This window comes from Fistularia commersonii, chromosome 14 (genome assembly GCF_037954325.1).
Source record: "Fistularia commersonii isolate RoL2024-O1a breed Wild chromosome 14, RoL_Fcom_v1.0, whole genome shotgun sequence".
NCBI lineage: Eukaryota > Metazoa > Chordata > Actinopteri > Syngnathiformes > Fistulariidae > Fistularia > Fistularia commersonii.
Genome location: NC_141297.1, coordinates 11,831,640 through 11,854,640, shown reverse-complemented (window position 1 = coordinate 11,854,640; position 23,001 = coordinate 11,831,640). Strand labels below are relative to the sequence as shown.

General features: G+C 39.3%; 1 protein-coding gene across 4 annotated transcripts in view; it reads left to right on the top strand.

Moving 5' to 3' along the window:
- Positions 1-243: 243 nt before the first annotated feature.
- Positions 244-23,001, top strand: part of tafa5l (TAFA chemokine like family member 5, like) — a 51,481-nt gene continuing 28,723 nt past the window's right edge. For 2 of the 4 annotated variants that reach the window (XM_086160039.1, XM_086160041.1), the window contains exons 1-3: positions 244-701; positions 834-1,364; positions 16,583-16,732. In XM_086160039.1, the coding sequence (XP_086016165.1) occupies positions 1,268-1,364; positions 16,583-16,732 (247 nt within the window). In that variant the 5' untranslated portion in view covers positions 244-701; positions 834-1,267. Of the gene's footprint in view, positions 1,365-16,582; positions 16,733-23,001 lie in introns of all 4 variants that reach the window. The other 2 variants (XM_086160038.1, XM_086160040.1) reach the window with 1 other exon arrangement.

The window sequence follows — 23,001 nt, the reverse complement described above, 5'->3', positions numbered from 1 at the left end:
GGGAGGGCTGCTTGTACCTTCTTTTCTCTTTTTGGACTGAGATAGGACCTTTTATTATGTCTTAATATCAAAAGCATCAACAAGCGTCATCATCAGATACAGTTTGTTACACATCGGAGTCCATGTTTTTCCTCTGAGAGGGAGGAATTAGGACACTGTGTCCGTGTGTGTGTGTTTGTGGGTCTGTGTATGAGAGAGAGAGAGAGGGAGAGAGAGAGAGAGAGAGGGAGAGGATGGGGAAATCATAACTCAAGGCAAGTCGGGGTGCAGCAGCAGCGGCAGCGGCGTCTCCATCCGTGGAACGAGGAGTCTTCCTCTTCATCGGCCGCAAGCAAAAGAACTGGTCGAACACGCACAACCTTCGACTGCGCAAACGGGAGTGTCTGCTTTGATCCGTGTGTCCGAAAGGCATCGTCTCCGGGAGTTTTCCTACCGCCCCCATCCACCCAGTCCCCCGCGCACCGCTCATACAGTTGACGGGCGTGTGTCACTGCAGCCCCGCAACCGCTCCGGGCGCGATCCGTCCGGCGAAGCGCGGCGCTTGGGTTTGTTGACGTGCCATTCCGTAACGCATCCGTGCAACTAGTTTTTTTTTTTTTTTTTTTTTTTTTTTTGCTTCTTCTTTTTTTGGTGCGTGGTGGGAGGCGAGGGGAGGGGGAGAGATCCGGAGTTTCTGCTGAAGTTTCGGTGCTCATTGGCAGGTTAGTCATGTCCGGCTGGACTCACTGGTGCCGCACAGCCGCGCTGCGCGCAGAAATTGCCGGTGGATTTGATCCATGATTGTGCGGAGCAAAAAGAGCGGGATAAAGCTTCTTTTTTTTTTTCCTTTTTAGCGACTGACTTTACCCCCACCATCGTCTCCCCGTGAGGATCCAAACCGCAAGGGATTGCTTCTTTTTCTCCCCTCTGCACACCTCCAGTTCTTTGAAGGAGCAAGCCAGTGGATCTCAGCTCCTCACACCACTGCTGCGTAAACTTGACCAGATCTGCCCACATTACGCTGCCTGTGTGTGTGCGTGTGTGTATGTGTGTGCGTGTGTTTGCGCGCGCGTGTGTGCCTGGGTGGATATGCAGCTCACCGAGGGAATTTGAAAAGCAAAAGGGGGATTTTAATCTGTCCCTCTTCATATTATAACCTCAAAATGGATGCCGGCGCCAGGCTGTGGAGACCAGACTGGATAAGCCACACTTCAGCCGATCAGCTTGACATCTAAGAGTCGCAAACGTTCAAAGTTTGGATAGTCTAAAACAAGGCACAAGGTGTAGGATGCAGTCTGGAGTGAAGACGCTCTCCGCAGGTGGAGGTGCGTCACTCTGCTGTCTGCTGCTCCTCTGGCTCATCTACTCCCATCTGCTCAGAGAGGGTAAGGACACTTGCAGCTATTTATGACTTGAGCACGGTCTCTGAAGGCTTTTACTCCGATGTTGTTCTCGCATCCTGTTATCATGTGGAGAAAATCCCAATTGTGTTAAATAAAATAGCTCCTCGCGTTTTCTGTTTTCATCAACACTCCATTTAGGGTGACCTTGTTGCGCTGTTCAACTCAGCGGATTTAGTGAGATCCGTTCATGGGGCAGCCTGAGAATTGATATTTATGCCCTTAACACATATATTATGTAACCATAGGACATGAACTAATTTTAGAGAATTTCTACAGGATCCCCCTTGGCACTACAACAGTTTCACAGTTGCCTCGTCTGTGGATGAAGCAGGCTTTTGAAACCGAGTGGATTAGAATGTAACCTGCAACACAGGTTGGTTTGATTTCAGCTGCCGACAGGAAAAGACTAGTCTCTTGCCTGCAGAGCTTTGTAATTTAACTCTGGAAATGGCCATATCCATCAGTGCCATGCTTTTCTTCTGAATAATACATCTTCTGGTGCAATTACACCTTCACCCTGACACGGAATAGAAAGCAAAAGGATATTACTCCGCAATTCATCGGCTTCTGCTATGCCAAAACATTTCCGACTAGAGTGTCACTGAGAACACGGGGCACGAGCTTAAAGCTGTGGTTCTTGTTGGGAGATGTTGAACACCAAGTTTTGGAGATAAGATCTTTTCATCAAGCATTGGCCAGCGGGATAATTACCGCTGTGGAGGAGGGATAGTGCCTACATCAATGTCTCTGGGAGCTTGCCAGGAATAAAAGCAGACACTGATGTGAAAAATGAACTGCCTGAGTGCTGAAATGTGCTCCCTTTGCCTCTAATTTGCAGAGTTTTCTCCGAAAATGCAGCTGTCGTCAGCCCCTCGCTTCTGCACATTATCTGAGGAACCACATTGGGCCCTCCCCTTCCCTTCAGCCCTTTATTATTGACTCATTTTCATCTACAAATGATCTCATTAGCAGGTTATTGTAGAAAATTGTTTAATCAATCTCTTGCGAACTTTACAACCCCCGATACTCCAAAAGTAAATAGAATCTCCCGGTTGGTTAAAAGTTCAGCTTTGAAATGAGTTGCACACCTCTGGTGCCAGAAATGAGCTGAGTTTTAAGAATGTCGTGTATCATGTTTTTTAATCAATGTCTGTAATCATTTTTTTTTCTCTCCCTTTTTCTCAAAGCCCTCCAGCAAACTTAATTTCTTTTGCAAGCAAGCTTCTTACTCATGGTTGCTGCTCGTGTAACCTCACCACTTTCATGCTTGTTTTTACTCACTGCCACCCTGAAATTTCTCCACTTCATATCCATAACTGGAAGCTGGCCCTCTAAGTCTCTTGGATATTTTGTAAGCTGGTGTGTGTATGAATTGCCGGGCAGAGGTGAAGCCAAGCGGTGGTGTGAAAGGCTGCTCTGTCTCCGCCCTCCTTGTAGTTCATTTGTCATGCCAGCCAGGACAGGAAATCAAAGCATAGTCGCCCTGTCCATGCATGCCATTGGGCAAGTGCCTGTCTCGATGAATGGCCTGTCAGGAGCTCTCGACATTTCCAGTTTATTCAACAATAAATTTAAAAATGTCTGGATTTCCTCACGGGACCACACTTCAGATCGCCAGTGCAGGTAGAACATAGTCAAACGTCTGCTTTCTCAGCGTGTGTTCAGGGGGGGGGACATTGTTTGGGCTCTTTTTAAACGTAATCTAGAATTGGATAGAAGCAGCATGGCCATTCTTTCTTTGAAGAAAAATGTAATCAAACCATTCCATTGTGCATTGCTTAAGCTAACTGTAACCAAGACACTGTTTTGCTTTTGTGACATTTTCCTCATCTTTGTCAAAATCTTTGTAGAATATTGCGACCCATTACTACATGACCAGTTTGCAATGACACACCCACTGAGCAGTGAAGAGTTAATTTTAAAAAATCAAATAAGCCATGTTCAAATAGGTTAAACAATGAATTAACAACAATCTTTGATGGCAATTGAAAGCTAAACAAAATTTTATCAAGCATGTTGATTCAGTCATTTCTTTTTACATTTTTATGTTGTTTTTTTGTTTGTTTGTTTTAAACATGTATTTATACAAAACTCTCTGGATCGAGGTTTACTTTAGGTAACCTTAAATTGTTTGACATGTCCTGCATCAACAAATGTTTTGATTGGGTTTTGTCGGTAGCTGTTATGTTTGCACTCAAACTCCTTTCTCTCATTATACATCGACAGCTCAGTTTTGCTTTTCAGACTCGTGGCTCCCTGGCCTGCAAATCTCGGTCTAATATTGTGCTGTACTCTATAGCTATACTTATCCATGTAATGAATGTACATTCTCTCTGATTTTGTTCAGAGCTTGGCCTCTCTCAGTTCCCGTGGGAAATATTTACCATTTGGTTCTGTGCAGGTAGCACATAAAGATTTTTTTTCTGAGCTTCTCCCTCAGAAAACAGGTGGGTGTTGTGAGAGAAAACAACACAGTAAACCATGACAGTGAAGAACAGTCAAGTAGTGGGCGAGCTGAGGGGAGAAGTAGTCAGTCCATCACAGTTATTCTGACGTTACAGTTTATCTTTTGATACATTGATATCATTAAAACTATCGATTATAGCTGCCGGCAGTGCTCACTTTGTATTTGTCATCTGACAGATACCTGACACCAGCCAAATGTTTACTGTTATCTTAAGAAGATGACGTGCATTTCTCAAATGTATTCTGTGTTTCACACAACCAACTGTTTATTATATCCGTATGAGCATGTTCAAGTTATAGCCATGTTACAGGATTCACAACAAAGGATTTTTGTGCATGAGCATATCCAGACTTAAGTTGCATTGTTAGGTCTAGAAGCCTTCTTCTAAAATAATATGATAGTTACAAGAAGTCAATGACTAGCAAATGCATGAAGCTTAATCAGGGATTCAAGGAAAAAACATGTTTCCAACACAGTAATTGACCTAATTCTACAGATGTTTTTGTTGTTTTTCTGAACTCTTAGTTCCCAGCTAAACACCCCATACCATGAAAAATATGATATATCAGTGTGAAGATAATTACATAGACCTATGGACCACCATGTTTTAGAGCATAAACAGGGAACACTCGCAAACGGCTCATATATTGTACACATAAACTGTTTCACCTCCTCCTCCTCTGCAAGTCTTTGACAAACTGACAATCAAAAACAAACGAGTAAACAAAAGGAAAATCAACAAAATAAAAAATATTCCAGTGGACCTCTTATTGGACTTTTATACAGCTGGGAAAATCACAGGCATTCTCTGGCAAATCCCGACCAAAGGCTGAAGTTTTTAATTTTGCTTGTGCAAACTGGGCATCTTGTATGTTATCTGTCCACCTGTCCTGTGTGTCCTAGGCAGTGGCAATCATCTTTAAGACAGCTAAAGAGTGTTTTTCTTCTGATTAAAACTAGACAATCCATTTACACAATCAAAATCTACATATCGTTTAATTATTTTTAACATCAAAATCACATAAGCATTGTTGAGTTGATTTAATCCTTAATGAAGTATAAAATTTTACTATTACTTCCTCACAGGACACATAACATAATGAAGTAATCATATCGAGAGACCCTGCTGTTATTTTTACACTGATTTGCTTTTATTCAGATTCAGTAAATTACAAAACACGAAATCAGCTATGGTAGTTGCACTTCTCAGTTTGCATGAAGCTCCCTCCCCCTGCCTAATTTCTGCAGAATATTAGATTTATCCCAAGGTAATATTTTAACATTTTTAATCTAAGACAAATGAAAGAGAAGAGAAAAAATGTAGCTGGAGCCTCCTTTTGAGCTTTGGATTCTACAGCCATTCAGAAGTAGCACCAAAGCAACAAATTATAGGGTTATCTTCTGTCGACTGTAAGGCATGTGGTGGAGAACATGGCCAGATGTTCTCTGACAACTCGGGATTGGGGACATAGTGGCTCAGTTAAGTGGCCAATGTCAGCACGCAGTGATATTTTATTAACCGTTTCACAGATAGCACTAACCACTCAAAGTTGTTATTGTTGCTTAAATGTTAAAGTGTTCATTATGAGCATCCTTAATAGCTGTTTTGAATTAGAATGAACATTGGCCTACCTTCAGCAGGCAGCTTGAAACACAAAGTTAAATTAATGTTGCTCCGCAAGTGCGTAAACAACCTATTATATGTTAAGCATTAGCCATTACAACATTGTGTCAATAATGCATTACATGCTATGTGCTCTGTGTTTCCTGCTGCCCCAGGTGGCCATAAAATTCTCAATTATGGCACTTTTAAATTACATATTGTTGACACCTTTTTCCCTCAGTATTCTTGAGGTGTTTCCCTCTCTAATTCAAACAATGCAGCAAATATATCCAACCATGTAAACAAAAGACCTGATACACATGACTAATATGCTGTGTTGAAAGGAATGTCGTCTATTAATCCATCAACCGACCTCCTCAACTCTGACAAACCAGTGCTTCTTCAACATCACATCGCTCGTCATGGCGAAAATGCTGCACTGATTTATCTGAATAATCCAATCAGGGGTTTTGAAACAGGTCCTTCTGTAACTGAGAAGGAGACACAGCAATCCATCTGACATCATTCCGCTCTGCAGAACAAGCTGCCGATGGGACTGACAGGACACATTGTGTGAGATACGACTACGGGCCATGTCACTAAATTTTGAACTCAATGGGGCTCAACAATCAGCACAGCTGTTCCTTTGATGAACGGTTCACACAGTCATTGCGATCTGTGCGTCGTCGACAGTGATGTGTCTCCTCCTGCCCAAACGAACAAACACATTTCACGTAAGACTCATTTTTCTCCAGACAAATCATTCTGAATCGGAATCACATTTTTTTAATATTCAGCAAATATGCTTATGTGTTTTAGACCTAGTCATCATACGGGCTTGTGTTTCTTCTCTTTTTATATCAGGCCCCTCCGTTGACGTATCAATATAATCTGTAGCCGACAACCACAGACTTATTTGCAGGAAAAGGATCATTTCTATTCTAGTCTTTTTCAAGGTGTTATTAGGTATGCAAAGGGAGTCTGCTTTGATTATGACCTTGTCTGTAAATTGTAAGCAAATCATCGAAGCCTCCTTCTAAAGGCGGAGAAGCTGTAAAACTATGAGCATGTTTATGGAACAAACTGGAAAGATATTTTGCAGCTTAATCAATTTGGCAGCACAGAAAGCTCAAATTTCATCGCTTTGTATATGAATTCAAGCCATCAGCTTTGACCTCCCCTATGGTTGAAAGTAGAGCTCCGCTCAGTGTATTTCGCCATTGTTGTTTTGTCTTTCGCAGGCTTTGGGGTTGAACCCGCTCTTATCACTGGCAGAGTAAATGATGTGACTTGTGTGTCTTCTGTCTCGTGTCCTACTCTATTTCCTCCCTGATGCTATGATTATATTTTCTGAGCGGGTTGTACTTGAATATTAAAGCCACACTTCATACAATCATGCATTACAGTACAATGCTTATGGGGGCATAATGGGCCTCTGTTGCTCACCATTTTATCTGTATGCGTTAAAGAAGGGCATCCTAGAGGGCTGTCTGAGTGAAATTTGAAGTGAGTCACCGTGGCTTTACAGCCCTTTCCGCATTGCATTCAGCAGAGCAACTGTTTGCTTTTGCATGGCATATTGCACTTTCACCCTTTATGGCTCAAGCCCACTTTCCCCGCAACGAATTTTCACTGTGTACTTTTCATTGTTATGCTGCTTTGACTTCGATTGTGCAAAAAACACTGCAATATCACAAATGGACAACTGGACAAGACGTGTCTAGGAGCAGGCCTATATTACTGTGCTTGAGCAAGACATACACTAGAAGACTATTTTCTATTTTAAATCAGCCTCTGGCAATGTCACACAATAGAAGCTCTGACTGTTAGAGGGTAGTGAATATCTGAAACATTAATGTTTAAATTGTAAGTAACCACTAAGCAATGTGTCTGCTCTCTTGTGAATCCCCAAAATAACTGAAATTGCTCAGTCCCAATTTCTCCTGAGGGACCGCCATCCTGCTGCTTCACTTTTTAGGCCCCTGCCGACAAGTGTGCATACCTGACACAAGAATTAAATTCAGGCAAATAGAGCACATCTGTGGTAGCCTTGTTCATGGGTTGGAGTGCTTTTCTGTCTTCCTCTGCAACTCCACTGGGTCTTTATGATGAAACCCAGTTTGTAGCAGCTTAACCTGCTTCTTATTCCAAAAAAATGTTGCTGTAGAGCTCAAACTTGCTGAGATACCAGACAGAGGCACTCCCATGAAAAGTAAACACAAACAATTTTGTTTCTGCTCGTAGATAAGTGATCGTCTAATAGCGTAACATAATCCAAAACTCAATCTTGCTGCTCCCTCTCTTTACATTGTTCCTAATTCATTTCAGTCGCCAACATGTTCAATTGCATACTTAGGTAACATAGCACGCCTCTGTCTTCAGCAGAGTTGTTCACATGCTTAAATATTCATCGCAATACTTTAAAGTATTCAAAAGCATGTGAAATCAAGCAGCGGTATTCCCCTTAAACCAGGCACATTAATATAAAGTGCATGCCTTTACTCCTGTGCTGCACGGCCTTACTTGTTTAGCAGCAGAGTATCACGGCAGTGTCAGGAGGAGTACAGCATGAGGTCAGTCAAACATCTGCCTCTCTCACCTGGTGTCCTATTACACGCTACCTACTGTACCGCACACGTCAAATGGTGTTAAGTTAATGAGATGCACTTGGCTGTGGCAGCCTTGAGAAGCATATGCTCCGTTCTGCTCAGACTGCTGTTTGATGTCGTCCTGAGTTGTTAATAGCAAACAGCCGTGAGATGAGAATGGGCGTTACAGGGAGATCAGTTCAAATGCGGAGCTGCAGTTGAATCTGTGTATGAGGTTTAGATCATGTAGCCTAGATTTTAGTATTATTGGGGTTTGTGCTTGTCACAGATATGTACGGTTGAGGTTTTAGACCAGAAAAATTGAATTATTTTTCTCTTTTGATCAATGACATTTAATGGCAAACAATTTCAAGGACCAAACTAAACTGAGAACTGCTTACCATAACCTTAATTAAACAGTTTTCCCAGCCAGTGCTTTGGACAAAGCTGAATTATTTTTAAATTGAACGAATTCATGGAAGACATCAAAAGAAAAAGAAAGCATTCAGTATGACTATGAGTAAAATAATTGAGATCATTCATCCCTCCTTAAATTTGCCTGCAACCTGATTACATGTAAATCCACCTTTCAGAATAACGGCTGAGAAAACAGTAGCATTTTAATTATTAGAATGTTGAATTCACATTTTAATCATCATTTAATTTTAGTGTATATACAAGCCTCCTGGCAATTCCAGTCATAAAAATGAATTAAGAGTAGAAAGAAGAACTCAGAAAGAACTAAGTCCTGTCGTCAGTCAAATTTTTCCCTGTGTGTCGCAGGGATTCTCAGGCTATCACAAAAAACAGAGAAGGGGTGCTCTGATGATTTCCAGAGTCTAAACCAAATTTCGAATGATAAGCATTAAACTATGTTATTTATTATTTTAACAGTGACAGTACAGTTTTAGTGTCAGTATACACCAAAATGCATTTTGCATCCACAGGCCACAAAAGATAAAGAAACAGACCGCAGTAAATTTCATAAGTCATGATGCATTGACAGGTGCTATAAATCTGGAACTTTCAAGAGCCCAAAAATGTTCAAGCCATGACTGAATTTTAAAATATATAGTTATTCATGAGTAACTTATTCATTCAATATTGATACTCATATGACATTATATGATTCAAGTAAAGTAACGGTGTAGAATGAATTTCTCTACCTATTCTTATTGTACAGGTTCCTTCTGTCCAAACATTACAGTATCCTTGACCAAGACATAGTCCCTGAAATTGCAAATGTCATGGTGAGAAGGCCTGGGCAACGCAACGTTGTGCAGAGCTTCACTTTGGCTAAATGAAAAGCAGAATTAATTTATTCGATCAAATACATAGGCAGTAGTGACACTAAACATGAGCCTTGACTATACAACTATACATTTAATCAGTAGCATGTTTTTGAGTTGGCTCGGGGGTTGTGGGATTTAGGTGAATGGTCTGTGATTTCTTCAGCCACTTTACATCAGTATTCACTTATAACCAGCTTTTTTAAACATCACTGGATTTCACACACAGTGTAGTAAATGATTATACACTTATTAAATATGATTGTCATGCTCTCTGAAGTGAAGCTTTGTTTGTAACCAGTTTTTTTAATCTGCAGAGACCACTTCTATGAAGTACATGTTCTATAAACATTCAAAGGAATGGAGATAATCACTCGGATTTATTATTGTATGTCAGTGTAGTGTTTAGTGTCTGATTGCGTCTCCCTTGGAAAACTGGTTTGATTCAATGCCAGGATATTTAGGCCAAAATGGAACAGAAGGGCTCTATGCTAAAGTTAGATCTATATGAAGTATATGATCTATACTACAGTACATGCTGTTATTAATTCTACAAGGCATCTGTTTTTTTGTTTTATTTTTATTTTTTTCTTAAAAATTCTTCCCAGTAATTGTAAAATGTGCATTATCTATCTATCTATCTATCTATCTATCTATCTATCTATCTATCTATCTATCTATCTATCTATCTATCTATCTATCTATCTATCTATCTATCTATCTATCTATCTATCTATCTCTCTATCTCTCTATCTCTCTCTCTCTCTATCTCTCTATCTCTCTATCTATCTATCTATGTCAAAAAGATTGCTTTCTTGCTCTGTGTGCACATATGCGCGCGGTAATTTCTGCACTGTAAGGCGCACCTCAAAGCCTTTCATTTTCTCAAAAACCGACAGTGCCCCATATAATCCGATGCGCCTTATATATGGATCAATATTGGTTAATTATGGCTATCGTAGTCAGGGGGCATCGCCAAAGTAGCAGCAGTAAAAAACAGTAAAGGGGAATTCCAGTCCCACACCACTTGTGTGAGTGTAAAGACCCCAAATGGCACCTTGTTGAGCCACATTTTGTAATAACGGTGCATTTTGTAATAAACGTCCAAAATGTAATAACTTTTTCATTTCATTTTGTAATAAAGCCGCATTTTGTAATAAACTGCCGCATTTTGTAATAAACTGCCCCAACGCATTTTGTAATAAATTTTGCCGCATTATGTAATAAGTTATTACATTTTGAGAAGAGTATTACAAAATGCACTTGCAACTTTTTTATCCTCTAGGAAATGTAATAACATGGAATTTATAAAATATTCTCTGTTAATGCAACCTTTGAATAGCGTACTGATAGTAATTGCCAAGTACTGCTACTAGGCTAATATAGTTATACTGATAATAGGCCTAGCTTTTACTAATACTTTTAAGTAAAATAAAATACAATTAACAAACTTATGCTTTAGAATTGTTATTACATAATGCACCATGTTATTACATTTCCTAGAAAATAAAAAAGTTGCGGGTGCATTTTGTAATAATCTTCTCAATATGTTTATTATTGTTTATTAGTTTATTACAAATTTATTTACAAATTACAAATACAATATTACAAATTTATTACAAATTCGGCTTTATTACATAATGAAATGAAAAAGTTATTACATTTTGGACGTTTACTACAAAATGCACTGTTATTACAAAATGCGGCTCAACACACCTTTTAAGAGACACGCTTACGACGCAGAGTTCAAACTCAAGGCGATCAGTCATGCAGTAGAACACGGGAATAGAGCAGCAGCGAGAGAATTCAACATTAATGAATCAATGGTACGGAAGTGGTGCAAGCAACAAGATGACCTGCGCCACGTGAAGAAGACCAAACAGTTTCCGAGGGAACAAAGCGAGATGGCTACAGTTAGAGGACAAACCTGAACGGTGGGTTGTTGAACAGGGAGCAGCAAGTAGTAAGAATAAGAATAAGAATAAGAACAACTTTATTTATCCCGAAGGGAAGGAAATTGTTGTACCAGAGTTTCAAGTAAAACAAATCAATAATAAATAGTAGCATCTCTACAGTCACTATTCGAATGAAGGCAACAGCGCTAGCTAGCGACATGAACGTCAATGAATTTAGAGGTGGTCCTTTTTGGTGCTTTCGTTCTATGAAAAGCTTTGAACTGTGACAAATGGAGTTGGAAAAACTTTGTTATCAATGAATGCGGCATACTGGTAGGTATGGTACCATTTTGTAAATGCACTAAATTGTTTTGGGAGTGAACAGAGTTGTCAGATCGTTGGTTTGTATTCCATTAATGAAGTTTGACTGACTGAATTATCTGACTGTTTTGTTGACATCCCCTTTAGTGCAGCTTCATCTAGTGTAGGGGTCCCCAAACCTTTTTCCTGCGAGGGCCAAATAATTTTTCCTTTCTCTGAAGGGGGGCCAGGCCAGTTTGTAACAAAAAGTGTGACGATCGTAGAGGTGTCTAAACGTAAACATTTATTGTTGTCCAGAAAGTCACACATAACCAAAAATTAATCAAAAAATTAACCAAAAATCAGAAAAGAAATAATTACATTATTAATGAAATAAATAGCACAATTTATGAAATAAATAATAACCAAATGACCCTTTTAAATTTTTTTCTCAGAAAAAAAGACCAAGCAACATTAACTTTCCTGTAAACACAACTGTTTGCAGCTCTCTCATATCAAATTCACTGTGAAACCAGAAAGCAAGCAGGCCATGAAACCAAACTGATACCAACACCTACCAACACAACACATTTCACTACCAGTATTGTTGTTGAACGGAGTTCATCCCAGTATGTTTCATTATGATTGTATTTGTATTATTATTTGCATTATGATTAGAAAATCATAATCTGTAGCATCTCTGGTATTGCTCAGGGGCCGGTGCAAAATGTGGAGGCGGGCCGTAGTTTTTGGGACCACTGATCTCATGGATGCATAACGCAACCCCAGCCATTACAGTAGTTTCTATTCCATGAGACTTATAATGCGGTGTGCCCTGTATATGAAAACAGTTTTAAAACATGCCATTTATTGAAGGTGTGCCTTATAATCTGATGCGCCTTATAGTGCAGAACAACGATATATATATATATAGAGAGAGAGAGAGAGAGAGAGAGAGAGAGAGTGTGTGTGTGTGTGCGTGTGTGTGTGTGTGTGTGTGTGTGTGTGTGTGTGTGTGTGTGTGTGTGTGTGTGTGTGTGTGTATGTATGCGTGTGTGCGTGCGTGCGTGCGTGCATGTGTGTGTGCGTGTGTGTGCATAACGTATTCTCAAAACGTCATTGCCTTTAGATTTTGATCTTCTCATTTCTGAAAGAAGCAATATATATTGAGTGCAAAAACGCATTATTTTGTATTGGTCACATTGCGCAAATTTTCCAGGTGTTTTTTTCCTCAATGTTTGCAAATTAGCTATTTATTGTTTTACTAATCTGTGAGTCACCAAGTTTGCCTGGTGATTTTTTTTATTAGGTCTTCACTTGCGCATTCTTCCCCAGTTTTCTAACCTTTTTTTTTGTCACTCAGGTAATTTAGTACATTTTCATGCTAATGTGTCACACATATCAGCAGTGCAATAACATAGTCTTATTAATTTGATTCATTTAGAAAAGCCAAGCCCAGAGTAAGGCAAGGTAAAACATTCGAAAAGGAAGATACACATGATAACTGTTGATTTATATTCAATCTGCAAAGTTGCCATGGTCAGTTGATAGTAAATCTCGAGTTGTATAACCTTATTATGCACAATAGTTAATAGCACATTATAAGGAACATGGATTCCTCTCGGCAGCATAATGCAGATGAAGATATTTAGATATTTGTGCTCATGCACTTCGGTGATCTGCAGAGTGTCTGATCAAAGTCCTGATATGTGCAGCTGAGACATATCTTTGCTGGAAGCAGTATCTTTGAATCACAGTGCGCCTCTATAGCCGCTTTGCCCTTATTTAGTCTTCGGAATCACTGATAAGGTCATCAGCTTGCCGGTCGGTTTGGAGAGTCAATCTCTTCTCGGGTGCCCTTGATGTTGTTTCCCATTTGATCCCGACCCAAAACTACAATACAGTGGGGTTTGTTGCTCCATGCTGTTTGAGACAAATGTACATTTCATCATGTCAAACAGAGACAAGGCCAGGTGTCTCCTCGCTACTGAGTGAGAAACCCTGTCACATGAATCAAGTACTGTATCAATGATGGAGTGCCAGAAGTGGCGAAGGGCACTTTACAAAGACCCCCGCCTCCCTCCCCCGCCTTCCTTTACTATTCTCCGCCTTAAGGCTTATTGCATGAAGCTTATTCATCTGTTCAGTGGTGATGCATGGCAGAGAGCACTGATATCTGATGGCACCCCTGTCCTCTGAGCGCCCACAGTGTACAAAGGGACTCGTCTCAGAGGAAGACAGCCGAGGGTGCACGGGTGGTGGTGCTGAGTGAAGTTGGGGCAGGGTGGGCAGCATTGCTAATGCTGTGAAATGAAATGTGCACTGTCGTTCTTAACTGAGGTGATGTTTTTTTATGACTTCAATACTGTTCCAGGTAATAACTTTTATGCAGAAATACAACCTTTTTATCAGCTTAAATCACAGAGCTTCAGCTGAGAAGTTGTCCAGAAATCCAATAATTCTGATGCATGATTAACTGAGATTTACCCTGTTTTCCCTTGGGACAACGTGATGTCAAATTCAGAGTCTGATTAGCATTAGTTATGATTCGAAGCTGCTGGAGCTACAGGAAACACCATAAAAGTAAAGGGTTCATCTTCTGCAGGAGTTGAACCCCGGTACTGAATTTCAATCACACCTGTTGGATTTACATTTTCGTACACACCTAGACAATTCGTGTTAATGATAACGAACTTTAAATGCTACTGGATAAGCGACGACAGTGAAAGCCAGCCTGTGGTGAACCATGAACACCATGAACAAAAAGCAAACTCTACCCTAGTCACTCCCAATCTAAAATGTGTTAAACTGTATAATCAAATAATCCGGGAGGACATTATGCAACATATATATTTCGATATTTAAGCTCTGGAGTTTTCGGTATTTCAGTGATCACTAGAGCTACAAAAGCCTGTCAGAATAACGTAAATTCAAATGCATTCAAGCAACAGTATTAGCCTTTAACTCATTTATTCATAAAACCAATATTTTAAACGACAGTGACAAAAATGGCAATGACTGGAAACTCTTCTGTGATTTTCTGTGCACAGTGGACAAATAGTAGCTTATAACGATACCATCATGGCAGAATGCAGCAGTTTAAAGATCCCGTTATGTGGAAAATTCAGCTTATGTTAGCCAGGATCTAGCTTGAAGATTAATAGCAGTTAATATAACTAAAATCACAGCAGTGTAGTTGTTGATAAATCCACAGTGTTCCTTTGTCCAGTGTGTTTTTTTTTTTTTGTTTTTTTTTATTTCAACTTGGATATCCAGAGGTTCCAGCAGTTCTTGTTTTGGTTTGTTTTCACATCACAGAGCCAGTTTCTATTATAAAAATGCTACATTGGTGGGGCGGCAACTCCTGTTCCTCAAACCCTGTTGGCCAGTCCTTGAATCAAAGCTACCACATCTGACACTATTGGTTTTATTTTTTATTTTTATTAATTATTGACAACACTGGTGGATAGACCTGTGGATTGAAATGAAAGTAGACCTCCAAAGATTTGTCTGGTTGCCAGGAGAGTGAATTACATCTGATATTAAAATCAAAAATTGCAAAAAAACAGACTCACACATTTTATTTTGGTTTTACTGGCTGCCTGCCAGTCAATAACATGAAGACAAAAGTAACTCATCAGTTTTCCTTGTTGATACACCAGAGACGAAAGTTACCGCACATTCTGAGTTTCTTCTCTGAAGGTAGAAAGATACAGGTGTACTTTTCTCTTTTTTAACAAGCTGAGTTCAGGTCAAACTGTTCCTGAAACATAACAGATCACCTTCATGTCAGCAGGCTGTTAAGGGGGTTAAAGTGGTCAAAGTTAAAAGTTGTGGCTGTAGCAAAATGGCTTTGCACTTTCGAATATTTGCTCATCCAAATGTGTCTATAAAAGTAGCAAGACACCCTTAACCAACTGAATGTGATTGAACCTTGTTTATGTAAAAAAAAAAAAAAACAAGAACATTAACAAGCAATAATTCCCAATAACAGATTTGAAAAGCATACATAAAGGACACTTAAATATGTCCCCTCAGGATCCCAAATAATTTCTCCAACAAAACGGCTGACTCCCTCGAACATTTAACGTTAAGTGACAGCAACAGAAAAACGTACATTTAATAAATCAAAACACCAGAAACATCAATGTTACTGCTCTTCTTGAATTTCCCTCCGGCTATTGGGAAAATTTCAATCTGACTCATCATCGCGCCAAGGAAAATGATCTTCAGAGCAGCGCGTGAGCTATAGCGGAGTCCCCAAGCAAGAAGTTCACCTCTTCACCCTGAATAAATGAAAGACACTTGTTCTTCTGGTGCAAACAATCTCAGTAGAGTAATTTGAACTGCTCTGAAATTCACTCAACACACTGACCCACATCAACCAAAAATAAAAGATTTTATACCTGTAGCTCTCAAATACAATGTTATTTCATCCAGGTTGAAACTTGGCACAAAGGCAGAAATAAAACTTAATTGCATGATATTTTTGCAAACTTGTGTTCGATATTATCATATACTATCTCTGAAGTTTGATACGAAAAATATGAAAATAGAAAAAAATGACTCCTCCAGGGACAAGCAGATGTTGAGTTCACTTTTGCCAATATTTAAAATCACAAAAAATGACACAACTTGCATTTAAGTTGCAATTTTTTTTTTCCATTAATTTTCTTTAAAGTGTTTCTCCGTCATCCTAATTTTAGAATAATTTATTGGTGACTTTCAGGTAATTATTGGCTTTTTTTTTAATTTCTTTGCTGATGAGGGAAAAGATCGAATGTGAAATAAGGCAAATAATTGCCAAAAACTATTTTTTTTCTTGACCATGCTTTGCATCTAGAAATAGTAATGTACAATCAGGATTTTTAGAACCAAGGAGGAATGGATTCCCCCTTCCACGTGACAACAAGAATACTCAGTTTTCTGTTTTGAGATTTAAGTCAGTCTATTTAACCGTGCTGCTGTTTGTGTCTAGAACACCAGTTGTCTAACTGTTCATTATTGTGTCATTATCCTAATGTAGTGTACTTTGTTCCTTGTTGCTGTATCTGGCAGGACAATTGGCAGTGGGAACCTGTGAGATAGTGATGCTCAACAGAGACAGCAGCATTCCCAGGCGGACCATTGCCAGGCAGACAGCCCGCTGCGCCTGCCGGAGAGGCCAGATCGCTGGCACCACCAGGGCAAGGCCAGCCTGTGTGGATGGTAAGTACTTTGACCTTTCTGGTCCCTTTGGTAGCAAATGCTGCAGACTTTGGTTATATTATCTGAAGTCAAGTCAAGAGACCAAGTGGCCTCAGCAGTTTTTTGATAAGAAAAAAATTAAAAATGTACATATTGTTAAGTGGATGGAGGTTGATGTACCCACACACAGACACAAGACTCTGTACCAAAACAAATAAGTTCGGAAAACAAGTTTATGTGTCCAGACAGTTACGAAGCAGGTTGCCGGTTGGCCGGTGAACGACTAGGTTGTGGTGTCGTCGTGGATAGATCTCTGACATCCAAACTCATAATGAGAAAGGCCCGGTCGGGAATGGGTGGTCAGACGAAGGATGCTGTCATACACCGAAGAAGGAAAGAAGGAAGAGGAAGGAAAAGGAGCGAATAGATGATGCGGGAGGCAGAAAGAGGAAAGGGAGTGAAGGACCCGGCAATCATTGAGACCAAAGCTCTGGCTTTTAAGCCCTCGCTGATTGCCAGTTATGTGGGCCAGCCATGCGCTCTCAACGCACGGCAATCAAGTGCACTTCTGCCGTGAGCCCAACCCTGACATATATACATTTGCAAATTAGAAAATTTACAGATTGGAGTTTGCTCATTTGCTTTAATCGGCGACAGCATTTACAGAATGAGAAAATATACCTCGGGATTAAAATACAATAAATAGATGTCTAGAAAAGCAGTGCTAGCCATGACCCACCGCAATTCCAGAAGAAAAAGATTTGATGACATGCTATGCTTACAGCAGCTCTGCTTTTAAAGCCATATATACAATTTAGTTTAGACCAATGAGAGCCTATTAAATGTCCATGTGTGGAAACGAAAAAAATGCAGCATCATGTTTCTGATTTGATTTCAATATCGGGTCTAAATTTGGTCCTTTGTTGGTAACCTTCAATATGTTTGCTAGCAGACTTTTCTTTTGCCTCTGGACACGGCCAGGCTTGCTAGAGAAGCATCAGGTCTCAAACCAAACCCTAGTTATGATGAATGAGGAATAGGCAAAAATCTGAAATTGCTGCTCTTTCTTATATAGAAACAAAGCTACTTTAAAGTATGGTGTGTTTTTTTTCCAACTGTTAAGGCTCCAAATGGTTGCTTATTCTGAAAAAAATAACAAAATGATATCATTTTTCTCACAAGTAACTATGCTGCAATAAAACACTCGAGGGTATTCTTTCAATTCAGTTAAACCACACATCAGAGAAGTCTTAGTAAGTCCAGGGAGCCATGTAAATCGCTGGTAATGTAACAACAGAACGATGCGCTTACAAATTAATCACAACCTACTTAGTCACACAGGCATTTGCAAAGGTAATCATTAGCTTGGTTTTACATCACAAACCTTTAAGTCATCTTATTGAAACTATGAATTAAATGTACAACTAGTCATGCAGAGTCATGATTTTAGTGTGTGAAAAGCATTAGTACCCCTGTGGTGGCATATCTCAGCAACATAGACACATAATTTGATTTTATTGTTTGAAATACAATTGTGAAAGATATCTCTCATATTCATTTTTTTCTCTTAATGATTTTTTTCTGTTTTAGGACAATTTGGAATTTAAACAAAAGCTGTCATGATATTAAGGATGCCCTTGCTATTGTGACTGATACTAAGCACACTTTTGATCCAACAAACCATGGCGATAAGCTATTTTGATGGGAACACTAAACAAGAAACTTAACATGTATTTTATTATCTGGACCCTGGTAGGGGACAAGTTGTAAATTCAACATATAAACGAAGAAGGCAAATGACAGATGGCGGGCAAACACCTGAGAAAGAAAGATTATCAGAGCTTGAAATTTGCAGGTTTTGATCATATCACATTCTTAAAGCTATGGACTGAACAAAATCCTAAAAAAGTTCCTCAGGATTTTGTGATGTGGCCAAAAAAAAAAAACTTGTTTCTGTGATATCAATAAGTGAATCCTTTTGAATCTTTACATTTGAAAGCTCTTTCAAATCCACAATGGAACGGTGGAGTCCGCTTAAAGCCTGAATAAAGGGTATTATTACTACTATCAGGCTACAAAATTAAATTAAAATGAAGTCAGACTGCTACCCGATTTGGAAGCCACTTTTTACTGCCCTGGACTTCTCCTCCAATCCTAGGCATTTCCTGGACAGCAGTCCATCCCCTAGCTTCAGTCAATGTCAATGAATGAATGAATAAGTATCTTTCATTCTTGATGTTCTGTTAGTGACAGTAACATTCAGTGACCTTGGCCTGGCCTGCTGCCAACAGTGTGTGAAAAATGGGAAGGGAAGAAAAAAATATAAAGAAAAGGAACTGAGCTTAAACTAGATACACGCAGTTTGTTCATTCAAGGGACTACCGCTGTATTGTGGTTGTTTAACCAGACGATCGATAATCACTTTGTGTTCTCCCTTTTTGATGACTCCTAGACGGGTAGACTGTGTGATGGGCCGTCTGCATCGGCCAGTGTGACATCAGCAAATTACTCTGTGCCTTTTTCATTGTCCTCATTGTGTATCTTGTTAAACTTAACCACCCTCCACGGTCTTAAGGAGTCACACCATATAAAAACTACTTATAAAACTTGTGAAAAAGGTTGCATTCTCTTTGTAATTAGACCTCATATCTATAGGCCTTCCCTGGGTTATTATATTGTAGAGAGGAATTATAGAAAGGATGAAATACTCAATGTTTTGCTGGTTACACTATTGGTTGGATCTTGTAATACTGTGAAAACAAATGTATCAGTAGCTTTTGCACCACCATTCAGTGACGCGCAGGGGCCGTACTCTAATAGCCATGACACAAGACACAGTGCGACAGTTGTCACTTTTTCCACACTGCTTTTAACCACAACTGTCTCTCAGCAGACGCCTCTCCCTGCAACACTCAACACATGCTAATTAACTAAGAGAGAACTACGATTACAGCAGCAGGAAATTGATTATTACTGGCTTCCCGCTGCACCACACCCTATACTCTGTTAATACCCAGTGCATTAAAAATGGAACCTGTTGCTCGCAGGTTCATTTAAATGCTTCCTGCAGACAGCTGAAATGGCATCCATCATCACAAGCCTTTAAAGTAGAATTGCTGCATATTACATGAGAATGTGATGAGCTTAGTGCTACCGCTGGTTCAATATCTTCTCTGACCTTTGGGTCAACATGTGTTCAGATACATTTGCTTTTGATTTGAATGCTTATTCATTTATTCACCAAGGCTTTGGAATATTCAGATTTTTTTTTTTTCATCGAGTTGATCATATAGCAAGGTCTTTCTGTCCTCTGGGTCTATTTAATATACCTCTCACATCAGCGGTAGGAGTGGATGACTGCGTTTTTGAGATGTGTCTTGATAGGAAAGTGACCTTTGATGAAAGTGAAACATCACTAAGTGACTGTCAAGTGTATATAAAGGAAAAATACTTGGTGTGTTTTTTTGATTCCTGTTCACTCTGCCAATTTAACTTAAGTAAAATGTGTTTTAATGCAGTTTTTGTTTTTTGTTTCGGGTAAATTGCTGCACACCCCTGAAATCATATCTTGAACAGATCTGTAGAAGCAATGAAATATATGATCAGGGTTAGTTTGCATTGGCTATTCTTTGCAGATAAATGTAATATAAAATCATGAGAATTTCAAAAACATTTGTATACAATAGTGAACATGAAAACTTGGTGATATTGCCCTGTACATTAAACCCGGTACCCGCCTGTAAAGGGAGACATCTCAGTTTGATGGGACTGCCACAGTTTCGGAGTGGTCAAGATGATACTGACTGTACTGAGTAATTAGTTAAAGCCTTTTCATACCTTCTTTCACATAAAACCAGAAATTCCAATGACAAGATATTTTGGCTCAAGCTGTAGTAATTTCTTGCTACTCCAGGAGCCCCAAAGACAAAAGAATTTGTCCCTCTGAAGAGCTGCCATGTCTGGCACCCTGACTGAAAATAGCATCCACAGGCGTCTGGTAACGTGTCTGTACAGGCATCCACATACAGTTTGACCTGAGACAACTGTATTGATAGATGGATGCAGGACCTCTAAAAATGGAGGCATAGAATTCTTTCCTCCATGATCTTGGAGATTAAAACAAGATGAGTAAATAGTCTCCATGTATGTATCAATGTTCAATGGACCGGATTTTTCACGAGTTACAAAGGAAGAGGGTTTAAACATCTTTGAAAGTACTGCAATGTATGTAAAGCAATCATATTACATATTTTATGTAAGTATTTTTACAATGTACAATCCTTTATGGTGTCCTATTCATCCACTATTATGAGTAACACAGTTTGCACTATATTCAGATTTTCTCTGCCCCCAACTGGTGTGTCAAGCTCACCTTTCCAGCGTTCTAAATAAAATGATCCGTTGATGATACAATAGATCTGCCAGTATCTGTTTTTAGAGATGTGCTATACCTCTATTGATACATTTCAAAGAAATTACACAATTCAACACTCCTAAAGTGTTGCATTATAATCAGCAGTATATTGTTTGGGATGGTGGTGGGATTGTAAAATTCTCTCACAAAAGCCAAAGGTTTCCCAAATTTTCCAATTTTCATCTCCTTTAACATAGATGATGTGGAATTTAGTGTAACATTAGATAGGTGCATCAACTGCATTTAGTTTTAGCAGTTTCTCCAAAAAAAGGAATTTAGATTTGTGCATTAGCTTACTAGCTTTGCTTGCTCTGACTCACTGATCATACTGATCAAACCTGCTATATCTTGTTTGGTGTTTGTTGGTGACCTTTAAGACTGACCCATGGCAGCAAAGGAAAGACTATAGGAACTCCACTGCACTATTATAATCACCATTATAAGCTCATGGATCGTAGCAATCGCTCTCTGTCTCTGGTAAAAAAATACAAAGTAAACTGTGGCTCGAAGATTTTCACATTTTCAAAAGTATGGAGTCAGGTGCTTTACGACAAAGTCATTGCCATATACATATAGGATTTCTGCAAGGAAATATATAACATATTGTAGTGTTTTAGTCAGGGAAAACACCTGGTTGACGGTAAAATGTCCGTTTAATAAGCAATAGCTGTTGTTGGCCACAAACATGCCACACAAGCCTGCAATACAACTAACTGTTCCTGCTCAGGTAAAAAAAAAAAACAGAATTCCTTGCACCCCAAACCGCACCCACAAAATTCCCAACAACTCCAAAATCACACAGAACATAAACATAAACCCCTCAAACTCTGTAAATATTCATGATTCACCACAATATCATGTTGTAATTTATGTTATTTTAGCTGATCATTGTAATTCCTGTTGTTTTGCCTGTCTACTGGCTCACCTACATTTAATGAATTCCTTAAAACATTTTTTCACTCACTAGAACTGCACAGCTTGAATCCAGGTCTTAGAAATGCATTTAAGGTGTTTCTGCAATTTTTGTGGTAATTTTATGTCACTTCAGTGTAGGTTTAATCTTCAGTATATATACAGGAAGACTTTATATGATTTTTTTGGCTTGTCTCTATGCTCTCATTCTAATCTGTTTCTCAGCTAGCTTTCTATCCCTCTCCCTTTCTCTGCTTGGCCCGTTGTTGCCATGCCACCACATCACACAGTAATTGCATGGAGCTTGATAGCCACCATGATAAGAGTCTGTAGGGAGACTGGCTGCATGTGGCTGCATTCACACTCAGTGAGGTGATGTGACACTAAATGTAGGTAATGGGAGGCTGAAGAGAGGTGAAGCAGAAGGGCAGGTTTAATCAGAATCATAATGCAGACATAAAAACACATTCAGAAGATTTGTTTTGTTCCTCTCTTCACCTCAGCTGTAGAGAGAACCAGGCTGTATAGACAGAGGCCTTTATCTCAATTCTATCTGTTTTATAAATGTTGCATTATTTGTTGTAAGAGGCTTCTCTGCGCGCAGATACGCTCACATTTCATTTGCTCTTAACGCAATCTCAGTGCTTTGTGTCTTCCTTTTGTCTTAATGAATAATCTACATTTTTACTCTATCACTTTCAGTTGTCAAGGAAATATAATGCTGCACTCAGACTTTGGCAGTTTTTGTCTGCTAATTATTTTTATAGATTTCTTTTGATTGCTGTTTAGCTGCTATCAATAAAAGTCAACACTTTTTGCACAGATGTTTCACAATTAAACCTTTCCTGCAGCTCAAAGGGTAACCTTTCTTTTCTCATAAGCTTTGCTCGAGTGTATGCAAAAACAGTACAGTTGAACTCCAAAAAAGAGAGAAAAAGAAAAAAGATAATTAACTGAGCACAGA